The following is a 27,561-nucleotide window of genomic DNA, read 5'->3' as shown; positions in this document are numbered from 1 at the left end:
GAAAGCAGTTACCCTTTTTATCTTTACCAAAGACCATACTTCATCTTGATTATTCCCAAGCACAACATGAAATCTAATTTTCAAGTATGTGTACTCATCAGGATCTTTGAATCTTTCACTGACCTTGTACTGAGCAGTAATAAACATCATTTCATTGATTGGGAAGTCTAGTTGCCACATGTCAGAGTTCGAAGTGGCATAACTTTTCCTTGGCTTTTTCTCAAAATCATACATATGATTCCCCAACACTCTAGATTCAATTGATTCAAAAGAGTATAACTTTGCAGGATCTCCTTTGTTCATTGTTGGTGGATCATTTTCTCTTAGCCTCAGTATGCTTTGAATATGTCTCTGTTTCTCTATTTCAGCTTCAATTTCAGCATTTCTCTCCTCCTTCGACTTTTCATAAGCAATACCCTTTCCTTTCCCAACATTTGAAGTATTAGTCTTCGCATTAGAGCTTCCTTTATATGTCGAACCAATTTTAATTCCTTTAGGAATTGCTTTTGTAATTGGTTTTGATGTTACCACTGTTGAAGGAATTGAGTTGGTATTCACAGGTAATGTCGTTTTCAGTTGAGTTGAATACACTTTCCCAACAACTTTCGCATCCTCCCCTTTACTTCCTTTTACTTCTCCCCCTTGCACCCCTTTGAAAGCAGGTGGGGCATTCTTTGGCAAAAGAGAAGTAAAATTCGTTATGGGAGCCAAAGCCTTTTGAATTGCCTGCTCCAACGAAGTAACTTTCAATGTAAGAAATTCAGGAGTTAAAATTGTTTGCGAAGTTGGCTTGGACACAATAGCTTTAAGTTCAGCTAACAACTCAATCAGCTTAGCGAACTGCTCCTTGTCATGTTTGCTCTTAGCTTCGATAGTTGGCACAATTGCTTGAAAGTCTTTAACAATCTTTGTAAGTGCTTCTGCCATAATATCAACACGCTCTTGCACTATCAAATTTTGCGAAGTTAGATGTTGAAGCTCTTTTGCCATCTCTTGCTTCAATTCTTCGACTTTCAAGTTTACATCCTCCCTTACTTTCTTGACATCATGGACAAAGAGAACATGTCGTTCTTTTGCAACATTTTTCAGTTCTTGTAAGGCACCATCAAAATTTTTCCCTTGAGCTTTCAGCCGAAGCTCATTGTTTTTATCATTTCAGTCAATCTTCTCAAGCAATCTTTTTTCATCTGCTTTGATCATCGCATCAACCTCCGTACCAGAAAGTGAATGCTTCGTACCAAATTCAGCTTGTGACTGAAGGATGGTATTTAATTTGCGATTCAAGATTTTGAATTGTTTACCCGACATAAGCATGTGGTCAGGTATCTCCTCCTCCTCTGAATCAAAGTGTAATTCTTCAAATGTTCCTCCGAAACCACCTCCTTCTGTTTCATCATCGGAATGAGCTTGAGAAGTTATAGGTTGTGGATCCTCAGGGGATTGAGATGGAAATAAAGTTGTAAAAGGATGTTTCAAAACATGATCAAAAATGGGTGAAATGGTAACACATGGGTTTGGAATGGGAAATGGTGGTAACGAAGTGTTTAAGCTTTCAGATGAAATAGGTAACAAAGTGGACAAAACAATAGGTAATGATGTGTCGACACTCGTGATAGGTGCCCCCGTATCAGATACATTGAAAACCATATCAGAAGTAGGTACCTCCTCATTAAATGATTCAGTAGAGACTACTTCGAGTGGAACTGTAGTTGTGGTAGAAACATGCGAAGTGATAGTTGAAGAGATAATGGAAGTAGTTACCATCGGAGAAGTCGAAACAATCGGAGTTTCAGGAACAACTTCATCTTCTGAAGAGCCATCTCTAACAACAAGTTTCCTCTTCTTATACAACTTCCCAGTAATGTGCTGCGCAACATCATGGGCCCGCCTTTTCTTGGACATTGGAGAAGTAGGTGGAGGAATTTCTCTGATAACAATTCCCTTACTACTGACTTATGTTTTGTGAATTGTTGGAGAATCATCAGAAGAAGTCCGCTTGTGAGACAATTTGTGAAGCTTCTTTAAAACTCCTAATTTTGAAGGAATAATCTCCTTCGTAGGCTTCTCAGATCCAACCACCGTCTGAATATCTTCCCCTACTGAAGACTTAGGTAATTCAGTCTTTGTTTGTTCCTCAGTCTTCAACTTCTTTGCTTGTTTGGAAGACCCACCTTCAACATTCAATAAAACTCCAGTTTGAACATTTGGATTGATAGTATTCATATATCTGATGAGCACTTAATGCGAAGAATGTACTTTGCGAAGCAGTGTATCAGGAATTTTCGCAATGTTTGTAAAAAAGTTTTCATCATCCTCCACCACCTTAGGACATTGATACTTGGTAAACTCTACAACCTCTGCACCTTCAGGAACTTGAATTCCGACTTTTTCATAGACTTTTTGAAGAATTAAGCTCCAATAACGAGCACATGAAATCCCCTTTCTATAGTTGTATTTTCAAGACTCTTAATGAATTCTTTCCATAATTGAGTCCCATAATCCACACTGAGATCATAGTATAACCCCATTACCATCGCATACACTTCCATCCTTCCTCTGTCAAGAGCTACACTTCGTCCTGTTAAGCATCTGAGGAAAATTCCAAAGAGAAAATTCCACATACATGGCAAGCCTGACTTTCTGAAATCACTGATTTTGTCCAATGGTGGTTGATGCCCCATCTCATTGAACATATGAATAATCTAGGCATTATGAGGTTTGAAGAATGGGGTTGAGTTAGGAATTTCCAAGAAACTGATGAACATCAACTTTGTCAATTGAATCCTTTTATCATTCACCAGGTTGAAAGTGATAATGTCTATTGCTTTGTTGTATGATGCTGTGGAAGCCGCCATTGATAACCAGGTCATCGGAACAGAAAAAGAATTAAACATCACCGTAGCTAAAGGTGATCTTTTCAGAGCAACAATCAACATCTTCAACTCCTCTGGATATGTTGACACAACAGCATCAACCTAATAATTGGTACTTTGGATTTTCATCAGAGGTTGTGAGACAATTTCTTTAGTGTTGGATTGATTGGCTGCCATTTTTGAAAACTTGGGAATATCTTGAGAGAAAAATTATAGGGCTTTTGTTCGTCTGAGAATTATGAATCGCGTAAAGATTACAGTGAAAAATTCCCTTTTTATATATTTCCCCAAAGTTGAACCGTTTAAGAATTAGAGACTAGCTTACGTGTTCCTGAAAACTTGTAATTACGCGCCGTTGTAATGATCATGCCCTATTAAATGCCTTGGAACTAGGGCCAACAGTTACTTTAAACCCTTCGCAATCTCAGTTGTCAAAAATGAACCCTTCATTTTTGAGGTTAGGCTCTTTCATTTATGGGATGTTAAACGAAGTCATATGCCAGACTTTTGAAATCATCAGCCTAAGTTGGTAGTACTTAGAACCTCAAGGATTTCGTGAGTGCATGTGAGTCAAACGAATGAGATAAGAAGAAATTTTAAGAAAAATTTAGGATTCTGTGATGTCAAATTTTAGTGACACGAAGCAGTAAAACCCTGGGAAAAGGTTACTTCGTTAATTACCAAGAGAGGTAATCAACTGCTTTCGTATGTTCCCGTGATATACAATCGACTACTTGTAGAGAAGTATCGAAGGGCTTCTTTTATAGGCTTGACTTGGTGGTTATGCGAATTTCATTACATATCAATCTAAACATAAGGTGAGTAATTGTAACCGAAATTACTTGTTTGATCATTGTGATCAAGGACAAGTTTGCTTTGGATCATTTTGAAAAGTGACAACGGATTCAGATATATACTCACACGGAAATCATAGTCATATAAAAAAATTAAGTGTTGGATCCTGTTGGGAAACAAACATTGTGGGCTTCGAATATTTGATCAGGACCACTCATGCGAAAGAATATGATTTGGAGTATATGAAATACCGGGTACAGAAACAAATGTTTCATAAAAATCTGGAACATGATTCCCCGTCAATTCCTTAATGTGTGAGAATTTTTGGTTTTACTTACTTCACGGACTCATGAAATATGATCATTAACACAGATTGATGACATGTCTAATCATGATTGGTTTTATTAAGTGATCTAAAGGACATGTGTTTTCGTGTGTGCATCGTGTTAAGAAATTTTGTGACGAAAAAGATTGGTTATAAGATCGAATGTACCTCTATTATTTTTGGACCAAACAGAAAACTCTTAACTCATGTGAGAAGAGTATGGTAGCTTGTTGGACTTATGCGAATGTAAGCCTAATTGGGAAGAAACTTTCGTATGAAAATTTCATTAAGGCTTTCGTTTGATACACATATAGTCATTTGAGGCTTAGGTCGACATACAGCAGCATGCTTCTAGGGACACCCTAACTAGTATATAGTTCAAAAAAATGATACCTTTCAATAGAAGACTAAGCATGTTCTCTGCGAATCTTGCTTCCACTAGTACTGAAAAAACACAAATCTAAAAGAACAAAAATCTTTTTGTGTTTTTATATTTTTGAAAAGAAACAAAATCTTTTTGGAATTTTATATTTTTATAAAATGAAAGACAAAACAAAAGAAAATCTTTTTGTTGTTTTTGCATTTTTCAAAAAAAAATTACAAACAAAAGAAAATATTTTTGATTTTTCGTGTTTTCTAAAAAAAAATGGACTCAAGTTACCCAAAATGCGAATGCGAACCATTGCGAAGCCTCTTAACGCACAATAACCTCTGAATGATTCCGACTCAGATCCTCTGAATGAGCATTTCTTTACTTGACAAACTTCTTTCATCATTGAGTGATATTATTTGGCACTGAATTCGCATCGAGCATACCTAAACCTGCTAAAATTCTCACAAAAGATTTTTCATCAAGAGCTTTAGTAAAAATATCAGCAAGTTGTTCAGTGGTCTTAACAAAATGTACTTCAATATTCCCTTCCTCTACATGATCTTTGATAAAGTGATATCGAAGAGCAATGTGTTTTGTCTCTAAGTGTTGTACAGGATTATGACAAATGCGAATCGCACATTGAGAATCACAGTACAATGGAATCTTTTTCATATTTATTGCATAATCTCGAAGTTGACTTTGGATCCATATAGCTTGAGAAGTACAGGCAGCAGCCGGAATATATTCTGCTTCAGCAGTGGAGATAGCAACACAAGTTTGCTTCTTTGACTGCCAACTCAACAGCTTCCCATCCAAAAGTTGACATCCACCACTCGTACTTTTTCGATCTAAAGTACATCCCCCTAGGTCAGCATCCAAAAAATCTTGAATGAAAAATCCTGAATTTGAATGATACCAGAGTCCTAATGAATTTGTCCCCTTAAGATAGCGAAAAATATTTTTCACTACAGTTAAGTGAGGTTCTCTGGGATTTTCTTGATACCTGGCACAATTACAAACTGAAAACATAATATCAGGCCTACTTGAAGTTAAGTACAATAAAGACCCTATCATGCTTCGATAAAGTGTTAGATCAACAGCAGGAGCATCTAACAAAGGAGTTAGTCTTGTTCCCACTGCCATTGGCACTCTAAGCTTTGTACTGTTCATCATTGCAAACTTCTCGAGCAGATTCTTCGTGTATTTTTCTTGATTGATAAAAATTTCATCCTTATTCTATCTTATATTCAAACCAAGAAAATTATTTATTTTTCCCATCATGCTCATTTCGAATTGACTTTTCATAAGATTTTCGAATTCAGTAGACAATGCAGCGTCAGTTGAGCCAAAAATAATATCATCAACATAAATTTGAACCAGCATTAGATGATTACCCACTTTCTTTCGAAATAGTGTGGGATCAACTGATCCTTGCTTAAATTTTGACTGTTTCAAGAAATTGGTAAGAGTTGCATACCATGCTCTTGGTGCTTTTTTTAACCCATAAACTGCTTTGTCTAGAATGTAGACATGATTAGGATGTTCCTTACTTACGAAGCATGGTAGTTGTTCGACATAGACTGTTTCTTCTAGCTCTCCATTCAAGAATGCGCACTTAACGTCCATTTGATAAACATCAAAGTTTTTGTGAGCTGTATAGGCTAAAAATATGCGAACTGCCTCGAGCCTTGCGACAGGGGCGAATGTTTCTTCATAATCAATTCCTTCTTGTTGCGAATACCCTTTTACTACAAGCCTAGCCTTGTTTCGAATAATATTGTCATCTTTGTTGGTTTTATTTTTGAAAATCCATTTTAGCCCGACAATCGAAACATCAGAAGGTTTAGGAATAAGTCTCCAAACCTTGTTTCGTTCAAATTCAGCCATTTCAGATTGCATGACAACAACCCAATCTGAGTGTTCCATTGCATTCTTTACTGTCTTTGGCTCTATTTTCGAAATAAAAACATTAAACATACACAATTCTTGATTCGCATTCAGTACCTCATTTTTTGGCATGAATCTGAGCTCTTGTCAACACACCATCTTGAGGATTCCTTATGACTTGTTCTTTGGGATGACTTTTTGTCCATTTTTCCATTGGTGGATATGTCGGATCGAAGTCTAATGGTGCATCCTCATACACTTCATCGTTTTCAGTTTCACCAACTGAAATATTGTCATCAATTTCATACTCCCCCTCAACTGAACCTTCAAGCTCCCCATCAACTTCATTATTATCTTGATGCTCCCCCTCAACATGTTGATCTACATTTCTTTTCTCCCCCTCAAAAGTATGCCCACCTTAAACACTGATTTCATCAGTCATATGCTCCCCCTCCATACGAACTTCAGGCATGCTTTCGCAACAATTTGAGTCAGATGTACAAGTAGAGTCATCATTGTGTTTTGAGGATTCTGATGTTTGATTATCAGTAGCATGAATTTCAGCATCCATAGCCCTATCAGGAATACCAAATATTAATTCATAATCAAAAGCAATAGAATATTCATTTTCAACTTGAGTATTTGAATCAGCTATGATGGATTTTTGTTCAAATTTGCGATCTATCTGCTTAATAAAATAGTCATCAAAGGTTAAGTTGAAAGTCTCTTCAACTTTTCGTGTTCGCTTGTTTAACACTCTGTATGAAATAGAATTATGCGAATATCCTAAGAATATGCCTTCATCTGCCTTCGCATCAAACTTCGAAAGATTATCTTTTAAGTTCATTATAAAACACCTGCAACCAAAAACATGTAAAAAATTTACATTAGGTTTTCGATTGTTAAGTATTTCATATGGAGTGATATTGAATCTACGATGAATGAATGAACGATTCTGAGTAAAACACGCAGTTGACACAGCTTCAGCCCAAAGATATTGAGGTAAGTTCACATATGTCAACATTGTCCTGACCGCTTCGCATAGAGACCTATTCCTCCTTTCGACCACACCATTTTGTTGTGGTGTATATGGTGATGAAAAATTATGCGAAATTCCCTTAGCTGTGAGAAATGAATCCAGATTTTGATTTTTTAACTCAGAACCATTATCACTTTTGATCTTGCAAACACTCTTTTTAAGACTCAACTCAATCTTCTTGATAAAGTCAATCATCGTTTGAGCAACATCATATTTTAACCTGAGAAAAAATACCCATGTAAATCGAGAAAAACCATCAACAACAACTAACATGTACCGCTTTTTGTTGAGTGTGTCAACAGTCGATGGTCCACATAAGTCGATGTGAAGAAGTTCCAACGGTTCTACGATATTTGAATCTATAATGACTGGATGTCCTTTTCTGTGTTGTTTTCCTTGTTTGCAAGCTGAACATAAAGTATCATTATCAAATTTAAGTACATGCAAACCTCGAACCAAATCTTCAGTGACAAGTTTATTGATATTGCAAAAGTTCAAGTGAGACAATCTGCGATGCCATTGCCAGCTAATATCATTAAAAGCCTTCGACAAGAGACACACTGCTGGTTTGCCCACAATCGGATTGATGTCAAGTGTGAACATATCTCCATATCTTTTTGACTTGAGAAGCACTTCATTTGTGTTCACTTTTGATATGATGTTGCCTTCTTCATTAAACACCACCTGATTTCCAGTGCCCACAACAAGTTGCGAAACACTAATCAAGTTATGTTGAAGGCCTTTCACATAAGCAACTCTATTTACCGTAAATTGCCCATTTGTGACTTTTCCATAGCCTTTCACTTGACATTTATGATTATTACCGAATTTGACCACTCCAGCATTTTCCAAGCTTCTATATTCGCACAAGTTCTCCTTTCTTCCAGTCATATGACGAGAGCAACCACTGTCAATATACCATTTCGAATCATATTGCTCGTCACACATCATCTGCAATTAATGAAAAATTTTAGGAACCCAAGACTTTTTGGGTCCTTCATTAGTATCATTAAACAGATTCTTAGAATTTAAAACCCAGATTTTTACTTTTTCCTTCACACTTTGAATTAAATCAACATCATCAGATCTAGATATTGAAATAAACTTGTTCAATAGTTTTGGGTTTTCCTTGATTTTCACCTCAGCCTTCGCAACCTGCTTAACTTTCATAACTGGTTTCCATTTTTGTACTGGAACGGTTGAACCATGAGAAGATAAACTATCAGCAGCAGATTCATTCAACTTTATCCATAATAATGTCTTAAGCTTTCAAGATCCAAACTTTAATACACCACGATGACCTAAATGACCAAAATAACTTGCATGGCTGAAAAGGAAGGCAAAGGATCAAAACTTTCCTAGTCCATGAGGTCCAAGAAAACATTCTAAACTTGATTAAAAGGTGTTGAAGTCCAGATCTAAAACATACAATGCTGTTGGGACCTTGGAGAGTAATAAAGTTGCAAACTTTATTCCCAACTCTCACTCAAAAATCATTAACATGGACCAAAACACCAAATACACTTAGATCCAAAGATGAAATGCAATAAATCTTAGAACTTTATAACTTACAAAGGTATAGAAGGTAGATGAGAGTTTGGATCTCTAATTGCCAAGCTTTAAGGATCAAACTTATATGAAAACATTGCTTCAAAACCACCAAAAACTCCAAAAAGTAGATGAGAGAGGAGAAGGGAGGGTCAAATCTTAAAAATGGAGGCTAGGGGTTTCTTTCAAGAGGTTCTAGATATGATGGAGGCTAAAAAAATACCCTAAAACATGAATCCTTACCTTTAAATACCTTAAAAACCCTAAAATTTTCATGAGCTTTGAGATGCACAGTTCTCATGTAACATCCCGAAATAGCAAGAGTAGAGTTGAAGGGCTAAAAGTGTAAATTGGGAAAGAGTGACTCGGCGAGTCCATGGATGGACTCGGCGAGTAGAGTCGCGACTTGGTCGCGTGTTAAGTAGCCGACTCGGCAAGTCGATGAGATGGACTCGGCGAGTAGGCGCTGAGTGGAGAAAACCCTAATTCTCGGGGTTGAGCCCTATTTAAGGAACATTATGTTCCCTCCCCAGCCTCTTTATTTCCCCCTTGAGTTCCAGAAACCCTAAATCGCGGAGAAGCACCATTGTTGAGTGGATTGGAGCATTGGAGAAGTATTTGTTGAAGAAAGTTTGGGAGTTTGAAGGTGTGGAGCAAGGGGCTTTGCTTGGATTCGAGTTTCCTTGCATTTGGGGCTTTCTTTTAAGGTAATATCTTGTTCTTAGGCTATTGCTATCTTGTTTCTTCATTTTGGGGTTTGAGGGAAGCCTATCTTGAGTTATATTGGAGTCTAGAGGTTAGATCTGAGGTTGCTACCTCAGATCTGGAATGGAGAAGAGTTGGGATGCATGAAAGTCCCTGTGTTGAGTGTTGGATGAAGCTATCTTGTCCCAAACCTTAGCCCTAATGTGCAAAATGCGTAGATCTCCTATGATTCACGTAAAGTTTGCCACTTTACGTGATGGATGGGTTGTAGGAGGCTAGATCTATGTTTTGGAACAATTGCATGGCTTGGAATGCTTCTGAATGGATTCAGACCGGTGGTACTCGGCGAGTCACATGAGTGTACTCGACGAGTTGCTTGAAGATGAGCTGGAACTCGACGAGTTGGAAGAACAACTCGGCGAGTCGGATGAAGATGGCCTGGAACTCGGCGAGTTGTATGAATAACTCGGCGAGTAGGTTGATGATAGCCTCAGACTCGGCGAGTCTGTTCTTGGACTCGGCGAGTCTTGTCGAAGAGTCTCGATATTCTCTGGTTGAGTCGAGAATCGGTGAGTCAAGGGATGACTCGGTGAGTTGTGTGCGAGTGGACTCAGAGTTGTTGGACTCGGCGAGTCTCGGGGTTACTCGGCGAGTTAGGTCGCGGATTGAGTAAAGTTCTGAGTATGGGAACTCGGCGAGTCATAGGGTTGACTCGGCGAGTAGGGTCAGTCAGGGGTTGACTTTGACCTTGTCTTTGGCCAAGGGTTGATCAGTGGTTTCCAGGGGTATTTTAGTAATTGTTGATTATTGTTTTGAGTTCAGTGCATTGGTGGTTGACCAGTGGTGGAGATCGTATCAGTGATCGGAGCAGCTTGGGTTATCTGCTCAGTCGACATTTTCGAGGTGAGTTATCCTCACCATATCAACAGGGTCTAAGGCACCAAGGCCGGCCCTTATCGAATTGAGATCCGGGTAGTTGTTGCTATGTTATTGTGATGTTGTTGCTGTGATATGTTTGCATCTTGAGAGTTAGGATGGTATATGTTAGAGGCCTGATTGAGATCGGTATCCTGAGAGATAGGGAGGCGCTATGCTAGTGACCGGTTAGGTCGGTATCCTGGTTAGGATGATGATATGTTATGTGATTTGTTTGATCTGCTTGAGGATTGTGATTTGCTTTATGATTGTATGTATGTATGTGCACATGGTTGTTTGGACTGGAGTTGGGTTGAGGCGGGTCCTGATGTGTGCAGTAGGCCAAGATACCCAGGGCGGACCGGTTGTCCCGTAGGCCCAGCGAGCAGTCCGGATAGGCTATAGGTCCCGAAAGGGTGGACTAGACGTGCCGAAGGCTCGGAGAGTGGACCAGACAGACTGAAGGCCCGGTGCGGGCGGACCAGTCATACTGTAGACTCAGAGAGTGGACCAGGTGGATTGAAGGCCCGGGAACAGGCGGACCAATCACACTGCAGACTCGATGTATGCGGATAGACTCAGAGGGTGGACCAGGTGGACTATAGGCCGGTGCGGCGGACCAGTCATACAACAGACCCGGAGAGCATGGTTGTTCTGTGTTTAGATATGTTGTGGCATGATATGTGTGTATGGTATTTGCGGTTGGTATTTTGGGGATATCTCACTAAGCTTTCGGGCTTACAGTTGTGGTTTCATGTTTTTCAGGTTCTTTAGGAGATCGTGGCAAGGCGAAGGCGTGATCGTACCGCTCCTCATGATTTCGTAGTGTTATGATTCTGGGAACACGATAAATGTTTTGTATTGAAAACCTTTTTGTAAAGATTTTATGGAATCGAGATGTTTTTGAAAAATTTAAAATTGATTGTATTTTTCGGTCGTTACATCTCATGTCATGAGGATATATTCTCACTTTATGAGCACTTCTCACGTCGTGAGAACGAGTTTTCATCCAATTTCACTCTAACTTCAAATAGTCATAATTTCTTCGTTTCAACTACGTTTTCGGCTATCTTTATATCCACATAAATGTATTTACGAGCCCCATTTTTCTATCTAGTTAATTTTTGCTTAACACATGTTGAACTAAAAACCATAATTCATGAAAGAAGTCTAAAACATCATTTTTCTCATTTTATCCTTTGATTCCAAGACACAAACGAAAGCTTTAATCACTTATCCAACATTGTCATCATCCAATAAGATCTAAATCTCATTCCCTTGAAACCCAATACCTTTACTTAATTCATTCATTGTCCACAATCCCGAAAATAAAGAACTTCTTGAAAAAATGATGTTACAAAAAGTATTCTGAAATATTAAGAATACCTTGGTAATCTAATGACCAATTTAAAAAAAAAAAAAAATTAGTTGTCACAAAATACCGATTACAAATATTTTGATCGATATTTAAAGGATGTTTGAGATTTCATTTTATCATCAAAATACTTTTAGACAAGAAATTATTGACTTATGGTGGAAAAAAAATAGTTTTATGAATATCAAATATAACAATGCCAACCGACAATAGATGATAAATCATGAAAACAGTATACATAAAACGACATAAAAAATGATACTAATGATTATCAATGCAGTGAATAATATCTTATATTGAAGATAATATCCAGTGGGATAGTGTAGAAGCCACACAAGAGTACTGAGAAGATGGCCCTCTTTAGTATGTCTCCATGCACACCTGAGTATGACCGGAAAGCTGAGCTCACAGCTTTCGACGAAACCAAAACTGGTGTCAAAGGACTTGTAGATGCCGGAATAACGGAGGTCCCTCGGATGTTCCATCTACCCTCACCTGAAAATCTAAACTCCAATCAACACTCACACTCAGAGCTTAGTCTTCCGACCATCGATCTGGAAGGAATCAACCAAGATCCGATCCGGAGAAAAGAGGTGATCGAGAAAGTGAGGGATGCATTCGAGACATGGGGTTTCTTCCAGATAGTGAATCATGGAATTCCTGATAGCATGTTGGAAGAGATGAAAAAAGGTGTTTTAGGGTTTTTTGAGCAGGATAGTGAGGTGAAGAAACAGTGGTACACTAGGGATCGCAGCGGGAAGCATAAGTTCGTGCACCACAGCAACTTTGACTTGTACACTGCAGCGGTGACTAACTGGCGAGACTCTTTCTTTTGCACCATGGCTCCTGATACTCCTCAACCAGACGAGTTGCCATCGCCTTGCAGGTATGCTTTTCAATCTATTTCAGTGAAAAAGATGGTGTCGTGAAACTAATGAGTGGTGGGTAATGATCACAATCAACATTTGGATAAGGGAGTATGTTTTTTGATCGTCCAATATTTTTGGTTTGCTTTACCGATATTTTTTTATTTATTCAAAGAAACAAATTATAATTATAAATCGTCTAATAGTATTCTAAGCATCTTCAAACATTTTCCTATTTTTTCTTTTTTTATCAATTATAATTAGATAAACTTAGACCGTTGGAAATACTTTTCATACCACCACATTAAGAGTATATTTTTAATTATAAAATTTATAATAATTGAAATTAAAAATATAAGATTGAACAAAAATTCATAAAAAGTCACATTAATTTATGAAATAAAACTACATTATAGATTAAAAAATGAAAAAATGAAAACAAACAAAGAAAAATAAAATTACATACGAATTTGTTTTTTCATCGCTAGGTCCTAGCCCTCAAGGTTGTCGGCCAACATCTTCAAAATTTGAATGCCGCTTACGATTTGTTGTTCACATTGCAAAACGCCTTGCATGGCGGTTTTAAATAACATTTTAACAAAATATTTTCGATCAAAATAAGTTGCAAATTTCAATTGCGTGGTTCCATTACATCACTTTCAAATTAGTTTGGAAAACATCATGTTAGAGGGTAACAATAGTTATGTAAAAACAATTCTAAAGGAAACAATATCATCATTACAAAAACCATAAGTCTTCTAAAAATCTTTAATCTTCTGAATTCTCATTTCTAACAATAAGTGGTTATTTAACTTGTAAAAATATATCAATACAGTGGGTTAGGTTATGGGGAAGATAGTGAGTACAATCCTAGGGTTAGACACTAAATAGATAACATATGAAGGGACACTAAGTTCATATCTAAACATACAAACTCATACCTCAACAAAATAACAAAATCGTCAAAATTCATCATTGGTGATAAAACATAAGTCAAAGTACATTGTCATAAACATCAAATCGCATACAAACATAAAAAAAAAAAAAAAAAAAAAAAATAAGTACAATATACACTATGCAATGCAACTAAGTGCCCAAACCCTCCAAGTCATCCCAAAAAAACTATAAGGTTAGGAAACCCCTAAATCTCAATTAAAACTTTATTCAAGTGTCTATGAAGGAGATGTTGTTTGAATATTAAATCAAATAGGAGAATGAAGTTAATAAACTCCAATAAAACATAGAATAAAACTTGAATAACATATTTTAGAATTTTTATAAACCCTAACATAAACATTAAAGTGAAAAGAATTAGATATACCTTCTCAAGCTAGGGACTGTTGGGGGAATGTCCAGGTCTTCAATGACTTCTTTCAAGAGCTTCAATCATCATTACATAAGGTAAAATAGCCATGGAAAAGCTCTTGGGGGCTAAATATGTTTGAATAGGGGGCGAGGAAGGGTTGGAGATCTACTGTCAAAACTATAAGTATTTGTCTAATATTGTCCCTGAAATTCAAAAGCTTACACTTAAACTAGCATTTTGACTTGGAAACTAACTAGTAACTGTAATATTTCCCTAAATAACCTTGATATAACTTTTGACATCTAAGTCCTATTTAGTCAACAAGAACCAAATCTTAACTTTCACACATTGGTAACCATTGTTCCCTAAAACATAACTTCCACAAATAAGACACATTAAATATATTATGAATTCCATGCAACTCTTAAGGTGACTCCAAATGATAAGATTGTTTCCTAATTCTTTCTGACACATTCAATGACCCAATATACCTTGGATTCAACTTCCATATTCTTTCCAAATATATCTACCCTCTCGATGGTGACACCTTCAATAGTACTTAATCACTTACTTCAAATTTCATTAGATGGTTCTTGTTTGCATAGTTCTTTTGTCGACCCTACCACCACCAACATTCTCTCCCTAATACTTTCCACTTTCTCAATCGTCTCATGAATCAAACTAGGCCCCATGAATAATTTCTCATTAACTTGTAACCAACAAGACAATGATTAGTACTTCTTTCCATACAATTCTTCATATGTTTCCATCTTAATCGTCGAGTGATAGTTTTTGTTATAAGAGACTTTAATCAATAGGAGATGCTCAACACAACTCTCCGAAAACTCTAGCACACATGATCTCAACATATCTTCTAAACTCTGAATTATTATCTAATTATGGTCGTCAGTCTATAGATGGTAATAGTAATCAAGAAAAAAAATTATTCCTAATTCCTCTTGCATAATTCCTCTTGATGCTTAGTTTTACTTAAAGAACAAGTCAAACAAGCACTAATATATTTTTCAATATCGAGCTTCATGGTAGACCACTAATAATACAACTTCAAATTCATATATATCTTAGCTTATACTAGGCGCACTAAGTATCTAGATTTATGGGCCTCATCTAGTAACATCTTTTTCCTATCTACATGCATAGGTACCTATATCTGACTCTAGAATGTTTTAATCCATATGAGTCCTTCTAAAAAACTATAGATTTCCTTAATTTATGTTTCTTCCAATTATGCTTTTTACTTGTATTTATTGTCCCTCTTTCAAAGCTTCAACAATGGATGGTATCACATAAATTATTAGACACTTAACCACCTTTTTTCCTTTATTTCTTTTCTACTTAAAGCATCAACCACTATGTTAGCGTTGTTAGAATGATATACAAGTTCATAATAAAAATCGTAGTCTTTATGAGTAAGCAAGTAGTGTAAACTGTTGTGATCAGCGTACAAATGAGATTTTATTTCATACAAATAATGTGTGTATATATATATATATATATATATATATATATATATATATATATATATATATATATATATATATATATATATATATATATCTTCAAGTTATGAATCATGGTTTGAATAATTCAACTTATATGGCTTCAACTGTCATGATGAATAGGCTATCACTTTACCCAATTGGGTAAGAATACAATGCAATCCTTTTTCGGACGCATCATTGTCCAAAACAAAAATTTTCCACACTTTCTAGTAATGTAAGAATAGGCACTTCACTAGCTTCTTCTCAAGGTCTTTAAATGCTTTCTTATGGATGTTGGAGTATATATACTTCTTATTCTTTTTAGTCAATGTCATTAAGGGACATGAAATCAGTGAGAATTTTTCAATAAATTTGTGGTAATAACCCGACAATCCAAGGAAACTTCTTATCTTAGTTACTCTTTTTGGTAATTCCCATTTTTGCAACAACTTCAATCTTGGATGGGTCCACTTTTATCTAATTTTTGGTTGATTATGTGACTAAGAAATTTTATTTCTTCAATCTGGAAGTCAAATTTTGAAAATTTTGCATATAACTTCTCTTCCTTCAATGTCTAAAACACAAGTCTTAGTGTTCTTCATGCTTTTCATTTATCTTCGTGTAGATAAGAATTTTTCATATAACTTCTCTTCCTTAAACGTATTGAGATACAATTTATATGCCCTATTTTTCTAGTCGATAAAAGTCGCATACATATTGCATAAGCCATAAGGCATCACCAAAAACTCAAAATAGTCGTATCTAGTTTGAAAAGTAGTCTTCTAAAATTTTTCATTAATTTCTTACTTTTAGTTGTTAAACGAATTGAAGAATTATTTTAAAAAAATAATTCGCTCCCTACAATTAATCAAATAGATTCTCAATCCAGGGTAAGTGTAACATCCCAAAATACAACTCAAAATTTTTTTTAAATATAATAAAATCATATGCTGAACGTCATATCATAAATCCATACGTCAAATATCTCAAACCATAATATTATGTCGTGATCAAACTGTATCAAATCAAACTAAGTATCAAAACAATCTCCCAGGACAAAAACTGAAGCTGTGGTGTGTGCGATGCCATCATTCCGAGCTCTTCCATTTACTTGCGGAAGTACCTGAAACCAAAACTGAAACTGTAAGCACGAAGCTTAGTGAGCTCCCCCAAATTACCACATACCACACAAACATATAACAATTACTGGGCCTTGCCCACTGCATCGGACCGAAGTCCAGAAACTGCATCGGACCGAAGTCCGGAACTAACCAGGGCCTTGCCCTCTGCATCGGACCGAAGTCCGGAACTACTGAGGCCTTGCCTCCTGCATCAGACCGAAATCAGGAACTAACTGCATCAGACCGAAGTCCAGAACTGACTGCATCGGACAGAAGTCCTGAACTACTGAACATAGCATAGCATAAACATATCAACTAACACAACAACACATACTGCATACTGCTTCGGGCCGTAACCCGGAACACATAACACGCAAACCTGTCTGAGCCACGAAGCCGTCAAACATACTAACTACTGCATCGGACCGAGGTCCGGAAACTACTACTAGCTAAACGGGCCGACATTGTGGCCTTAGACCCGTTCCTACTAGAAGGAAACTCACCTCATGAACTAGCTGCTGAGTGTATGGCTCTGGAAGCTATCTGCTGCTGCTCCGGTACCTCCCCGGCTACAATTCCACAAACACACTCAATCAAATACTAATAACTGTATTGGGGTAAAATGACTCTTTTACCCCTGGCTAAAGTCAACTCTCCAGGTCAAAGTCAACTTACAGTTGACCTGACTCGCCGAGTTAGGCCACCAACTCGCCGAGTCCCTACTCTCACTTCTCAACCCTGTTCGCTGCTACTCGTTGAGTATGGCATCAACTCGACGAGTTCCCTTTCGATTCAAGAACTTAGGCTATCTGCATCCGACTCGCCGAGTTGTATGAACAACTCGACGAGTTGTTCTTGAATTAAGAAGATTGCCTTGGACTCGCCGAGTTGTATGAACGACTCGTCGAGTGCCTCCATTACTGAGTCTGACTCGGCTCACTGAGTCCATTCCACTACTCACTGGTCCCCACTCAGAATCACTCAATAAGGGGAAAAATTGGGGGCTCGCGGCTCGACACACCGAGTCCTAAGAACAACTCGTCGAGTCGCATGCATGCAGTTACTATAAACTCGATTCTGCTTGAATCCAGCGCATATAACTTGTAGATCTGGGCTCCTTAGGCTCGATTAACACGTAAAGATTCTATCTTTACGTGCATATAAGCATCCATGAATATTAAAAGGCTCAAAAAGCATAATAAAGGCTAGATCTAGGGTTCTCATGCAAAGCAACTTCAAAAAGGCAATAGATCAGGGCTCTACAACTCCTAAATGAACAGATCTAGGGATATCTCGACCCACCTAGGCATCCATACAACTATAAAGCTTGGAAAATACATTAAACTAGCCTTAGAGGTGTTCCAATGGAGGTTACAAGCACAAAACAGAATGATTCTAAGAAATACCTCCATGAACTTTGATTTTGACCTTGGATCTTTGCTCTACACCTCTTCTTTTTGGTCCTTTCTTCTTTTTCTTCTTCAAGCCTTCAAGAATCCACACAAAACACTTAATCAAACAAGGAATGGTTTAGGGTTGCTCACAGGCTCTCTCTGAGGGTGAAGGAGGCGAGTTTGGGGCACATATCATTGCTTAAATAGTGAGCAAACCCGGGGATTTAGGGTTTCTTCCAGACAGGCAGACTCGCCGAGTCCCGAATATGGACTCGTCGATTCGCCGACTTACATGTTCTCGAAATCCCGTCTCCACTCGACGAGTCGGGCTATAGACTCGCCGAGTCCTTCTGGAAAACTTCAAAATAATAAACATGAAAACAACATACCAGAGACGGGATGTTACAATTCTCCCCCACTTGACTCAGACTTCGTCCTCAAAGTCTGCTACGGCTGAATTTGCAAACAACTCCGGGTAGTGCTCTCTCATCTCCTCCTCAGCCTCCCACGTCCACTCAGACCCCTTCCGGTGCTGCCACTGCACCTTCACTAATTCAACCACCTTGCTCCTCAAGGTCTTCGTCTTCCGATCCAAGATCACTATCGGCCTCTCAATATAGTTCAGGCTGCTATCGACCTGAATGTCCTCCAGGGGCACCACCGCTGACTCGTCCACCAAACACTTCCTCAATTGGGAAACATGGAAAGTGTTGTGAATCTGGCTAAGCTCCGCTGGAAGATCTAACCGATACGCAACCCGTCCAACCCGGGCCAAAATCCTAAAAGGACCAATGAACCTGGGGCCTAACTTGCCCCTCTTCCGGAACCTGATGACACCCTTCCAGGGTGAGACCTTCAGGAGGACCATATCGCCCACCTGGAACTCCAAGTCTGAACGCCTCCTGTCAGCGTAGCTCTTCTACCGACTTTGCATAGTCTGTAGTCTGCTACGAACCTGCTGAATCAACTCGGTCGTTCTGAGCACCACTTCGGTGCTCCCAATGACTCACTGACTGACCTCGCCCCAACAAATCGGGGCCCTGCACTTCCTCCCATAGAGCATCTCGAAGGGAGGCCGATCAATACTCGCATGGTAACTTTTGTTATACGAAAATTCCGCTAACGGAAGATACGTATCCCAACTGCCACCGAAGTCTAGGACACATGCCCAGAGCATGTCCTCGAGAGTCTTAATCGTCCTCTCGCTCTGCCCGTCCGTCTGAGGGTGGAAAGCGGTGCTGAAATGAAGACGAGTACCCATCTCGTCGTGAAACCGCTTCGAAAATCTGGATGTAAAACGGACGTCTCGGTCTGACACCACCGATACCGGCACTCCATGACGTGCCACTACCTCCCGCACATAGATGTCGGCTAACTTTTCCGCCGATATGCTCTCCTGGATCGGTATAAAGTGAGCACTCTTCGTCAACCGATCCACTATTACCCAAATCGAGTCTACCCCACATGCGGTCCTGGGAAGCTTGGTGATAAAATCCATGGTGATGTCCTCCCATTTCCACACGGGAATGTCTAACGGCTGAATCTTGCCGTGAGGCCTATAGTGTTCTGCCTTGACCTTCCTGCAGGTCAGGCACTTCTCTACATACCAGGCTACATCCCGCTTCATGCAGGGCCACAAGTAATCGGGTCGAAGATCTCTATACATCTTCGTCACCCCGGGGTGGATAGAAAATCGAGACTTATGAGCCTCGTCCATCAGCACCTTCCGTACTCCGCCCCAGTACGGTACCCACACTCTCCCGTGAAGAGTCAACAACCCTCGACTATCATAATCAAACGAAGCTACTCGGCCCACTATCCTCTCGCACTTCTGCCTTTCGTCCTTGAGGCCCTCAACCTGAGCCTCTCTGATCCGCTCCAACAACGGAGTAATCACCGTCATCCTCAAACATAAGTCCCAGATGGGGGCTGTTGTCGCCTTGCGGCTTAGGGTGTCGGCCACTACGTTGGCCTTCCCTGGATGGTAAAGGATCTCACAATCATAATCCTTCAGCACATCCAACCACCGTCTCTGCCTCATGTTTAGATTCGGCTGATCCATAGGTACCTCAAGCTCTTGTGATCCGTGTAAATGGTAGAACGGACCCTATAGAGGTAATGTCTCCAAATCTTGAGGGCAAACACCACCGCCCCCAGCTCTAAATCGTGGGTAGTATAGTTAGCCTTGTGAGGCTTCAACTGTCTCGAGGCGTAAGCTATCACATGCCCTCGCTGCATCAATACTACTCCCATACCTGTGATTGAGGCATCACAGTAGACTACAAAATCCTCTATTCCCTCTGGCAGGGTAAGGATCAGAGCCTCACACAATCTCTGCCTAAGGGTCTCAAACGCCGCCTGCTGCTCAGGCCCCCAACGAAACACCACCGACTTCTTGGTCAGTCGGGTGAGCGGTACTACTATCTTGGAGAAATTCTGAATGAATCTCCTATAATACCCTGCCAAACCTAGGAAGCTCTGAATCACGGATGGAGACTTCGGGACCTCCCACTGCATCACAACCTCTATCTTGGCCGGATCTACCAAAATACCCTTCTGGTTTACGAGGTGACCAAGGAACTACACCTCACGCAACCAGAACTCGCACTTGGAGAACTTTGCGAAAAGTCTCTCCCTTCTCAAAACTTCTAGCACCTCCCTCAGGTGCTCCTCATGCTGCTCCTGAGTCTTGGAATACACCAAGATATCATCTATGAATACTATCATAGACTAATCCAGCATCGGTCTGCATACGCGATTCATGAGATCCATGAACGCGGCTGGAGCATTAGTGAGCCCAAAAGGCATCACCACGAACTCGAAATGATCATAGCGGGCCCTGAAAGCAGTCTTCTGCACATCCTCGCCTCTAACCCACATCTGGTGAGATCCGAAGCGTAAATCGATCTTGGAGAACTAAGATGCCCCCTGAAGCTGATCAAACAAATCGTCTATCCTCGGGAGGGGGTAACGGTTCTTCACCGTTACCTTATTCAACTCCTGGTAGTCTATACACATATGGAGCGACCCATCCTTCTTCTTCACAAACAGGATCGGCGCTCCCCAAGGTGAACTACTCGGCCGAATAAAACCCTTGTCTAGCAGCTCTTGCAGCTGCGTTGACAACTCCTGCATCTCAGAGGGAGCTAACCGGTACGGTGCCTTAGCTATCGGAGCCGCACCGGGAATTAGGTCGATCCCGAACTCGACCTGTCTCTCAGGTGGTATTCCCGGTAAATCCTCTAGAAATACATCCGGGAAGTCTCGCACCACCGGAACATCGTCAACTGTCGTCTTGCCCTTCTCCCGGGCATCCAAGACATAAACTACATAACTGGTGCAACCCTGCTGAAAATAACGCCTCGCTCTCGCCGCTGAACATAGAACTGGTTCCCGTTGTGGCATCTCGCCCTGAATCACTAACTCTCCCCCGCTGGGAGTGCAAACCCTCACTAATTGCAGCTCACAATCTATCACCGCCCCATTGGGGCTCAACCAATCCATTCCCACTATAACCTTATTCCCTCGTAGGGGAATAGGGCCCAAATCCACCGGAAACTGCTCGTCGAACAACTGAAGACACTATCCTCTGTGCACCCTAGCGACCCTCACGGTCCTGTCGTCTGCTGTCTCAACCTCTAGTGGACAATCCAGCTCCCCTGGAGCTCTACTAAATCTCTTGCTAAGCGCTAGCGATACAAACGATCGGGTAGCCCCCGAATCAAATAATACTGTAGCAGAAATGCCGTTCACAGAGAACGACCCTATACAAAACATATAACCATAAGCGATAATCAATCATAAATACAGATATGAAGGGAAGATACCTACCCGTCACCACATCAGGAGTCGCTCGCGCCTCCTCTGCTGTCATCTGAAAAGCTCTACTCTTCGCCACTGGCACCTCGGCTCGGCCCTGACGGCCATCTGTAATCCTTAAGGTAGCAGGGGCAGGTGTCGCCACCTTCCCCGCTGTAGCTAAACTCGGACACTGGGACTTTTTATTTCCCCTCTGATTGCACTGAAAGCAAATCAGATTTGATGTCATAATGGCGGTAGTAGGGGCTGTACAATCTCTGCTCAAATGCCCAGTCCGACCGCACTTGTAGCAGCCGGAGCTCCCTGCCTTGCACACCCCATCATGCAATCTCCCACACTTTCCACATCGACCATGGCTCTGATGACTCCTGGATCTGTGATCTAAAACCTTGGGCTTTTTGCCCGAACTACCTGTACCCGAAACCGCCCCCGGCTTCCTCTTCCTTTCCATCTCAAGATCAATCTCCCTCTCCCGAGCCCTAGCAATCATGTCATCCAGCGTTTTACAGCTGGACCGGCTCACAAACTGGCGAATATCACTCCGTAGCATCTCATGATAACGAGCCTTCTTCATTTCCTCGTCAGCTGCATACTGAGGAACGAGAAGAGCCCTTTCCCTGAACTTGGCGGTGATCTCCGCCACGGTCTCTGTAGTCTGGGTGAGGTCCTGAAACTCCCTGGCTAACTGCTGTACCTCAATAACCAGTGCAAACTCCGCCCTGAATCTGGTAGAGAAATCAGCCCAGGTCATGGCATCTAACGTTGCATCATCTCCAATGGCATGTCCAACCTCCTCCCACCAATCCCGTGCCCTGTCCTTCAGAAGACAGGACGCCAATCTGACCTTGTCCCCCTCGGGACATCTACTCGAGCGGAATGCGTTGGCCACATCCGCCAACCATCTAGTACCCACTATGGGGTCCCGTGCCCCGTGGTAATCTGGAGCTCCACATGCCCGGAACTCCCTGAAAGTAAGCGTGCGCGACTCCGTCATGGCCGCCACCTCAGCACGAAAGGTGTCTAGCTTCTCCTCCATCATCTCTAGTATACCCTCCTTGATCGAACCAAAGATCACTGGAGTCTGCTCAAGAATGATACGAGTGACTTCTGAAGTGAAGAACTCTCTGGTCTGCTCATCCAACTGTTCGGCTCCTAAGCCTGATCCCGATCCTCCTCCGGCACCTGAACTGCCGCCTGTTGGTCTAGAGCGTAAAACCACCATTCTGAAAACACATTACGATAAATGTCAGAAACGCTGATATATCTCGAGGGATCACTACTAATACAGACCCTCCGGTCTCATCTCGGCCTTCCTTGATTCGAGTATAGATCCTCTGCTTCCAGTAGTATGGGCCCCTAGTACCTTCAACATCAATCCGTACTTTCCTCAAGGACTGCCTCGACTCCACTCGACCACTACTACTACTGGTGATCTCTACTACACTCATCCTAAGCTTGCCCTAGGGAAATATCCGACTCAATCCTTACCAGTCCTCAGCTGCTGAAGGCCTCCTGGTGATGCCAATTAGTCATTACATGAATGCCATCACATGTGGCGAGGCTCAAATAATCCTTCGAGTACAGAACTCGTCCCCACAACGATTAGACTCAAACAAGAGCTACGCAGTAGGGCCAAATCCAACACTCTGAGATTATTCAACCCTGTTCACATGTGATGTGGCGCATTCACCTAACGGCTAACTCCCATCACTCAGTGTCCTACAAAGCACAAAGCAAGTAGCATTCGGACACGGAAACTACTCAAGCAATTCTATCCTAGCAATGAGAAACTGTACTAGCATACAATGCTAAGCTCGTGCTATCAGGCATAACCTAGATAGGCTATCCTACTGCTGTCCACTTGATGCTAACATGCAATTCTCATAAAGCTAGAACACACAAAGCAGGCACATAAGGTATCCAACTAGATCCTTAGTCCTATACTAGCATACTGTTCTAATGAAACTGAAACTATTGATCATAATAAAAACTTGTATGGGTTACTTGGGAGTACTTACTTGAGCTCGGCTGATCGCATGCACCACACCCTTATCTTGTTTTCAAAACTCTTTTCTTTCTAAGCGCTTTTCAAAAAAATTTCTTTCGAAAACATTTTCCTTTTGAAAATCTTTTTATCTTTCCCTTAGTTTGATTTCAGACACACCTGAGAGTGTATCTGAATCCCTCAAACCAAGGCTCTGATACCAACTTGTAACATCCCAAAATACAACTAAATTTTTTTTTAAATATAATAAAATCATATGTTGAATGTCATATCATAAATCCATACGTCAAATATCTCAAACCATAATAAAATGTCGTGATACAACTGTATCAAATCAAACTAAGTATCAAAACAATCTCCTAGGACAAAAAATGAAGCTGTGGTGTGTGCGATGCCATCATCCCGAGCTCTTCCCTTTACTTGCGGAAGTACCTAAAACCAAAACTGAAACTGTAAGCACGAAGCTTAGTGAGCTCCCCCAAATTACCACATACCACATAAACATATAACAATTACTAGGCCTTGCCCACTGCATCGGACCGAAGTCCGGAACTAACCGGGGCCTTGCCCTCTGCATCGGACCAAAGTCCGGAACTAACTGCATCGGACCGAAGTCCGGAACTGACTGCATCGGTCAGAAGTCCGGAACTACTGAACATAGCATAGCACAAAAATATCAACTAACACAACAACACATACTGCATACTGCTTCGGGCCATAACCCGGACCACATAACACGCAAACCTGTCTGAGCCAGGAAGGCGTCAAACATACTAACTACTGCATCGGACCGAGGTCCGGAAACTACTCCTAGCTAAACGGGCCGGCATTGTGGCCTTAGACCCGTTCCTACTGTAAGGAAACTCGCCTCATGAACTGGCTGCTGAGTGTATGGCTCTGGAAGCTATCTGCTGCTGCTCCGGTATCTCCCGGCTACAATTCCACAAACACACTCAATCAAATACTAGTAACTGTATTGGGGTGAAATGACTCTTTTACCCCTAGCTAAAGTCAACTCTCCCGGTCAAAGTCAACTTACAGTTGACCTGACTCGCCGAGTTGGGCTGCCAACTCGCCGAGTCCCTACTCTCACTTCTCAACCCTGTTCGCTGCTACTCGTCGAGTATGGCATCAACTCGACGAGATCGCTTTCGATTCTAGAACTCACGCTATTTGCATCCGACTCGCCGAGTTGTATGAACAACTTGACGAGTTGTTCTTTAACTAAGAAGATTGCCTTGGACTCGCCGTGTTGTATGAACAACTCGTCGAGTACCTCCATTACTGAGTCTGACTCGGCTCACTGAGTCCATTCCACTACTCACTGGTCCCCACTCAGAATCAATCAATAAGGGGAAAAATTGGGGGCTCGCGGCTCGACACGCCGAGTCCTAAGAACGACTCGTCGGGCCGCATGCATGCATTTACTATAAACTCGATTCTGCTTGAATCCAACACATATAACTTGTAGATCTGGGCTCCTTAGGCTCGATTAACACGTAAAGATTCTATCTTTACGTGCCTATAAGCATCCATGAAGATTAAAAGGCTCAAAAAGCATAATAAAGGCTAGATCTAGGGTTCTCATGCAAAGCAACATCAAAAAGGCAATAGATCAGGGCTCTACAACTCCTAAATGAACAGATCTAGGGATATCTCGACCCACCAAGGCATCCATACAACTATAAAGCTTGGAAAATACATTAAACTAGCCTTAGAGGTGTTCCAATGGAGGTTATAAGCACAAAACATAATGATTCCGAGAAATACCTCAATGAACTTTGATTTTGACCTTGGATCTTTGCTCTACACCTCTTCTTTTTGGTCCTTTCGTCTTTTTCTTCTTCAAGCCTTCAAGAATCCACACAAAACACTTAATCAAACAAGGAATGGTTTAGGGTTGCTCATAGGCTCTATCTGAGGGTGAAGGAGGCGAGTTTGGGGCACATATCATTGCTTAAATAGTGAGCAAACCCGGGGATTTAGGGTTTCTTCCAGACAGGCAGACTCGCCGAGTCCCAAATATGGACTCGTCAAGTCGCCGACTTACACGTTCTCGAAATCCCGTCTGCACTCGATGAGTCGGGCTATAGACTCGCCGAGTACTTCTGGAAAACTTCAAAATAATAAACATGAAAACAACATACCAGATACGGGACGTTACAGTAAGGGATACTGATTCTTAATGGTAACTTTGTTGACGTTGCAGTTCTTAATACACATTCTTATCGACCCATCTTTCTTCTTTACAAACAAAATAGGAACTGTCGAAGGTGAGGTGGTTGTTCTTATAAAACCCTTATCGAATAGTTCTTGAGGTTTGGTTATAAGCTCGCTTAACAACAAATGTGTTAATCGATATAGTTCTTTTACAATTTGTGTAGTTCATGGTATCAATTTTATAGGAATATTCACTTATCGATCTGGGGGAGAAGTCCTGATAATTCCTCAAGAAAAACATCATAAAATTCTTTCATCACATCAATTTCTTCTTTGGTATTCTTTTCCTTTACCGTGTCTAGCATATATTTTGAATATGTTGGACATCCTTTCTTTAAATACTTTCGTTTCTTCATCAAATTAACAACACGAGTAGCTACACGTCTCTTGTCTTTATAAATGAGAATCAGGTCACCATTGGTGGATTTCAATCGCACCAACTTCTTACTAAATTTTTTTTAGCCTCATACATTAACAACCAATCCATGCCAAGGCTAACATCGAATCCTCTAATTTTCATAGGAATGAGGTTTTCTTGAAAACTAACACCATAACACTCAACGATGACATTTGCATATTCTTTGCTAACTATAACAGATATATTGTTCCATATTCCGATAATTACTCTTAGTTTTAGAGAAAATGGTGGGGTTATTAATTTTTTTATAAAGTCTTTTCACACATAACTATAAGTGGATCTGAGTCTAAGAGTAATGACACGGGGATGGAAATTCTTAATAAACTTCATGAAACTAAATCCTTCTCTTCACATGACTTTGTCTTGGTCATTTAAAAAGCTTGAACCCTTTCCCCTTAGTGGTTCACATCTCTTACTTTTATTTCCTCCTTAGCTTTTTGATTATGTGTACATTGTAGAGATATGATCATACTCTTTGCAGTTAAAGCACTTGATGATCTTAGTACACAGTGTTGAAACTTGAACCTTATTTCCAAAATTGAAACAAGTCACTCTCTTTTAGAAATTATCCTACAAGACCCATCCCAATGCTTCCTTGTTTCGTCAAACCTTCCCTTCTTGTGATCATGACCACCCATTGCTACCAAGTTTCATTCATTCTTCTTGTTATGACTTGAGCTTCCATGTCTTTCTTTGTCCCATTTGACTATTGTTTTCTTAATCTTCCTTGAATTCCTCATTTTCATATCAAGACTAGTCGTTTCTTTAGAATTAAAATTTAAATTCCATGGTAGACCTAGCACCTACCTAGCTAGCTAAGTCGCTTCATCTGGTGCCAACCGCCTAGAAAAGCTTAAGAGCTTCCAAAATTTATAGTTATTCTATGTCAAATACTCATCTTTTATTTTTTTCGAATCTAGAAATCAATTTTAGGGTCTTGCACTTCTTCTTTGGTGCAATATATTTCTTTTAATCTTTCCAATAACTCTTCCCATGATAACCTCTCAAGCTACATAGTTTCACACTTCCTTGGAGATCTAGCTACCAATCCAGTATGGTATTAATGGATGGGCCA

The 27,561-nt window shown here is 40.4% G+C and overlaps 1 protein-coding gene across 1 annotated transcript in view; it reads left to right on the top strand.

Moving 5' to 3' along the window:
- Positions 1-11,926: 11,926 nt before the first annotated feature.
- The window catches only part of LOC111915036 (1-aminocyclopropane-1-carboxylate oxidase homolog 1), a 53,804-nt gene continuing 38,169 nt past the window's right edge, over positions 11,927-27,561 (top strand). The window contains exon 1 of the mRNA XM_023910741.3: positions 11,927-12,721. Coding sequence (XP_023766509.1) covers positions 12,186-12,721 — 536 coding nt within the window. The 5' untranslated portion in view covers positions 11,927-12,185. The remainder of the gene's footprint in view (positions 12,722-27,561) is intronic.

The sequence above is a fragment of the Lactuca sativa genome, chromosome 3, assembly GCF_002870075.4.
Source record: "Lactuca sativa cultivar Salinas chromosome 3, Lsat_Salinas_v11, whole genome shotgun sequence".
Classification (NCBI taxonomy): domain Eukaryota; kingdom Viridiplantae; phylum Streptophyta; class Magnoliopsida; order Asterales; family Asteraceae; genus Lactuca; species Lactuca sativa.
This window is presented reverse-complemented; position numbering and strand designations above follow the sequence as displayed.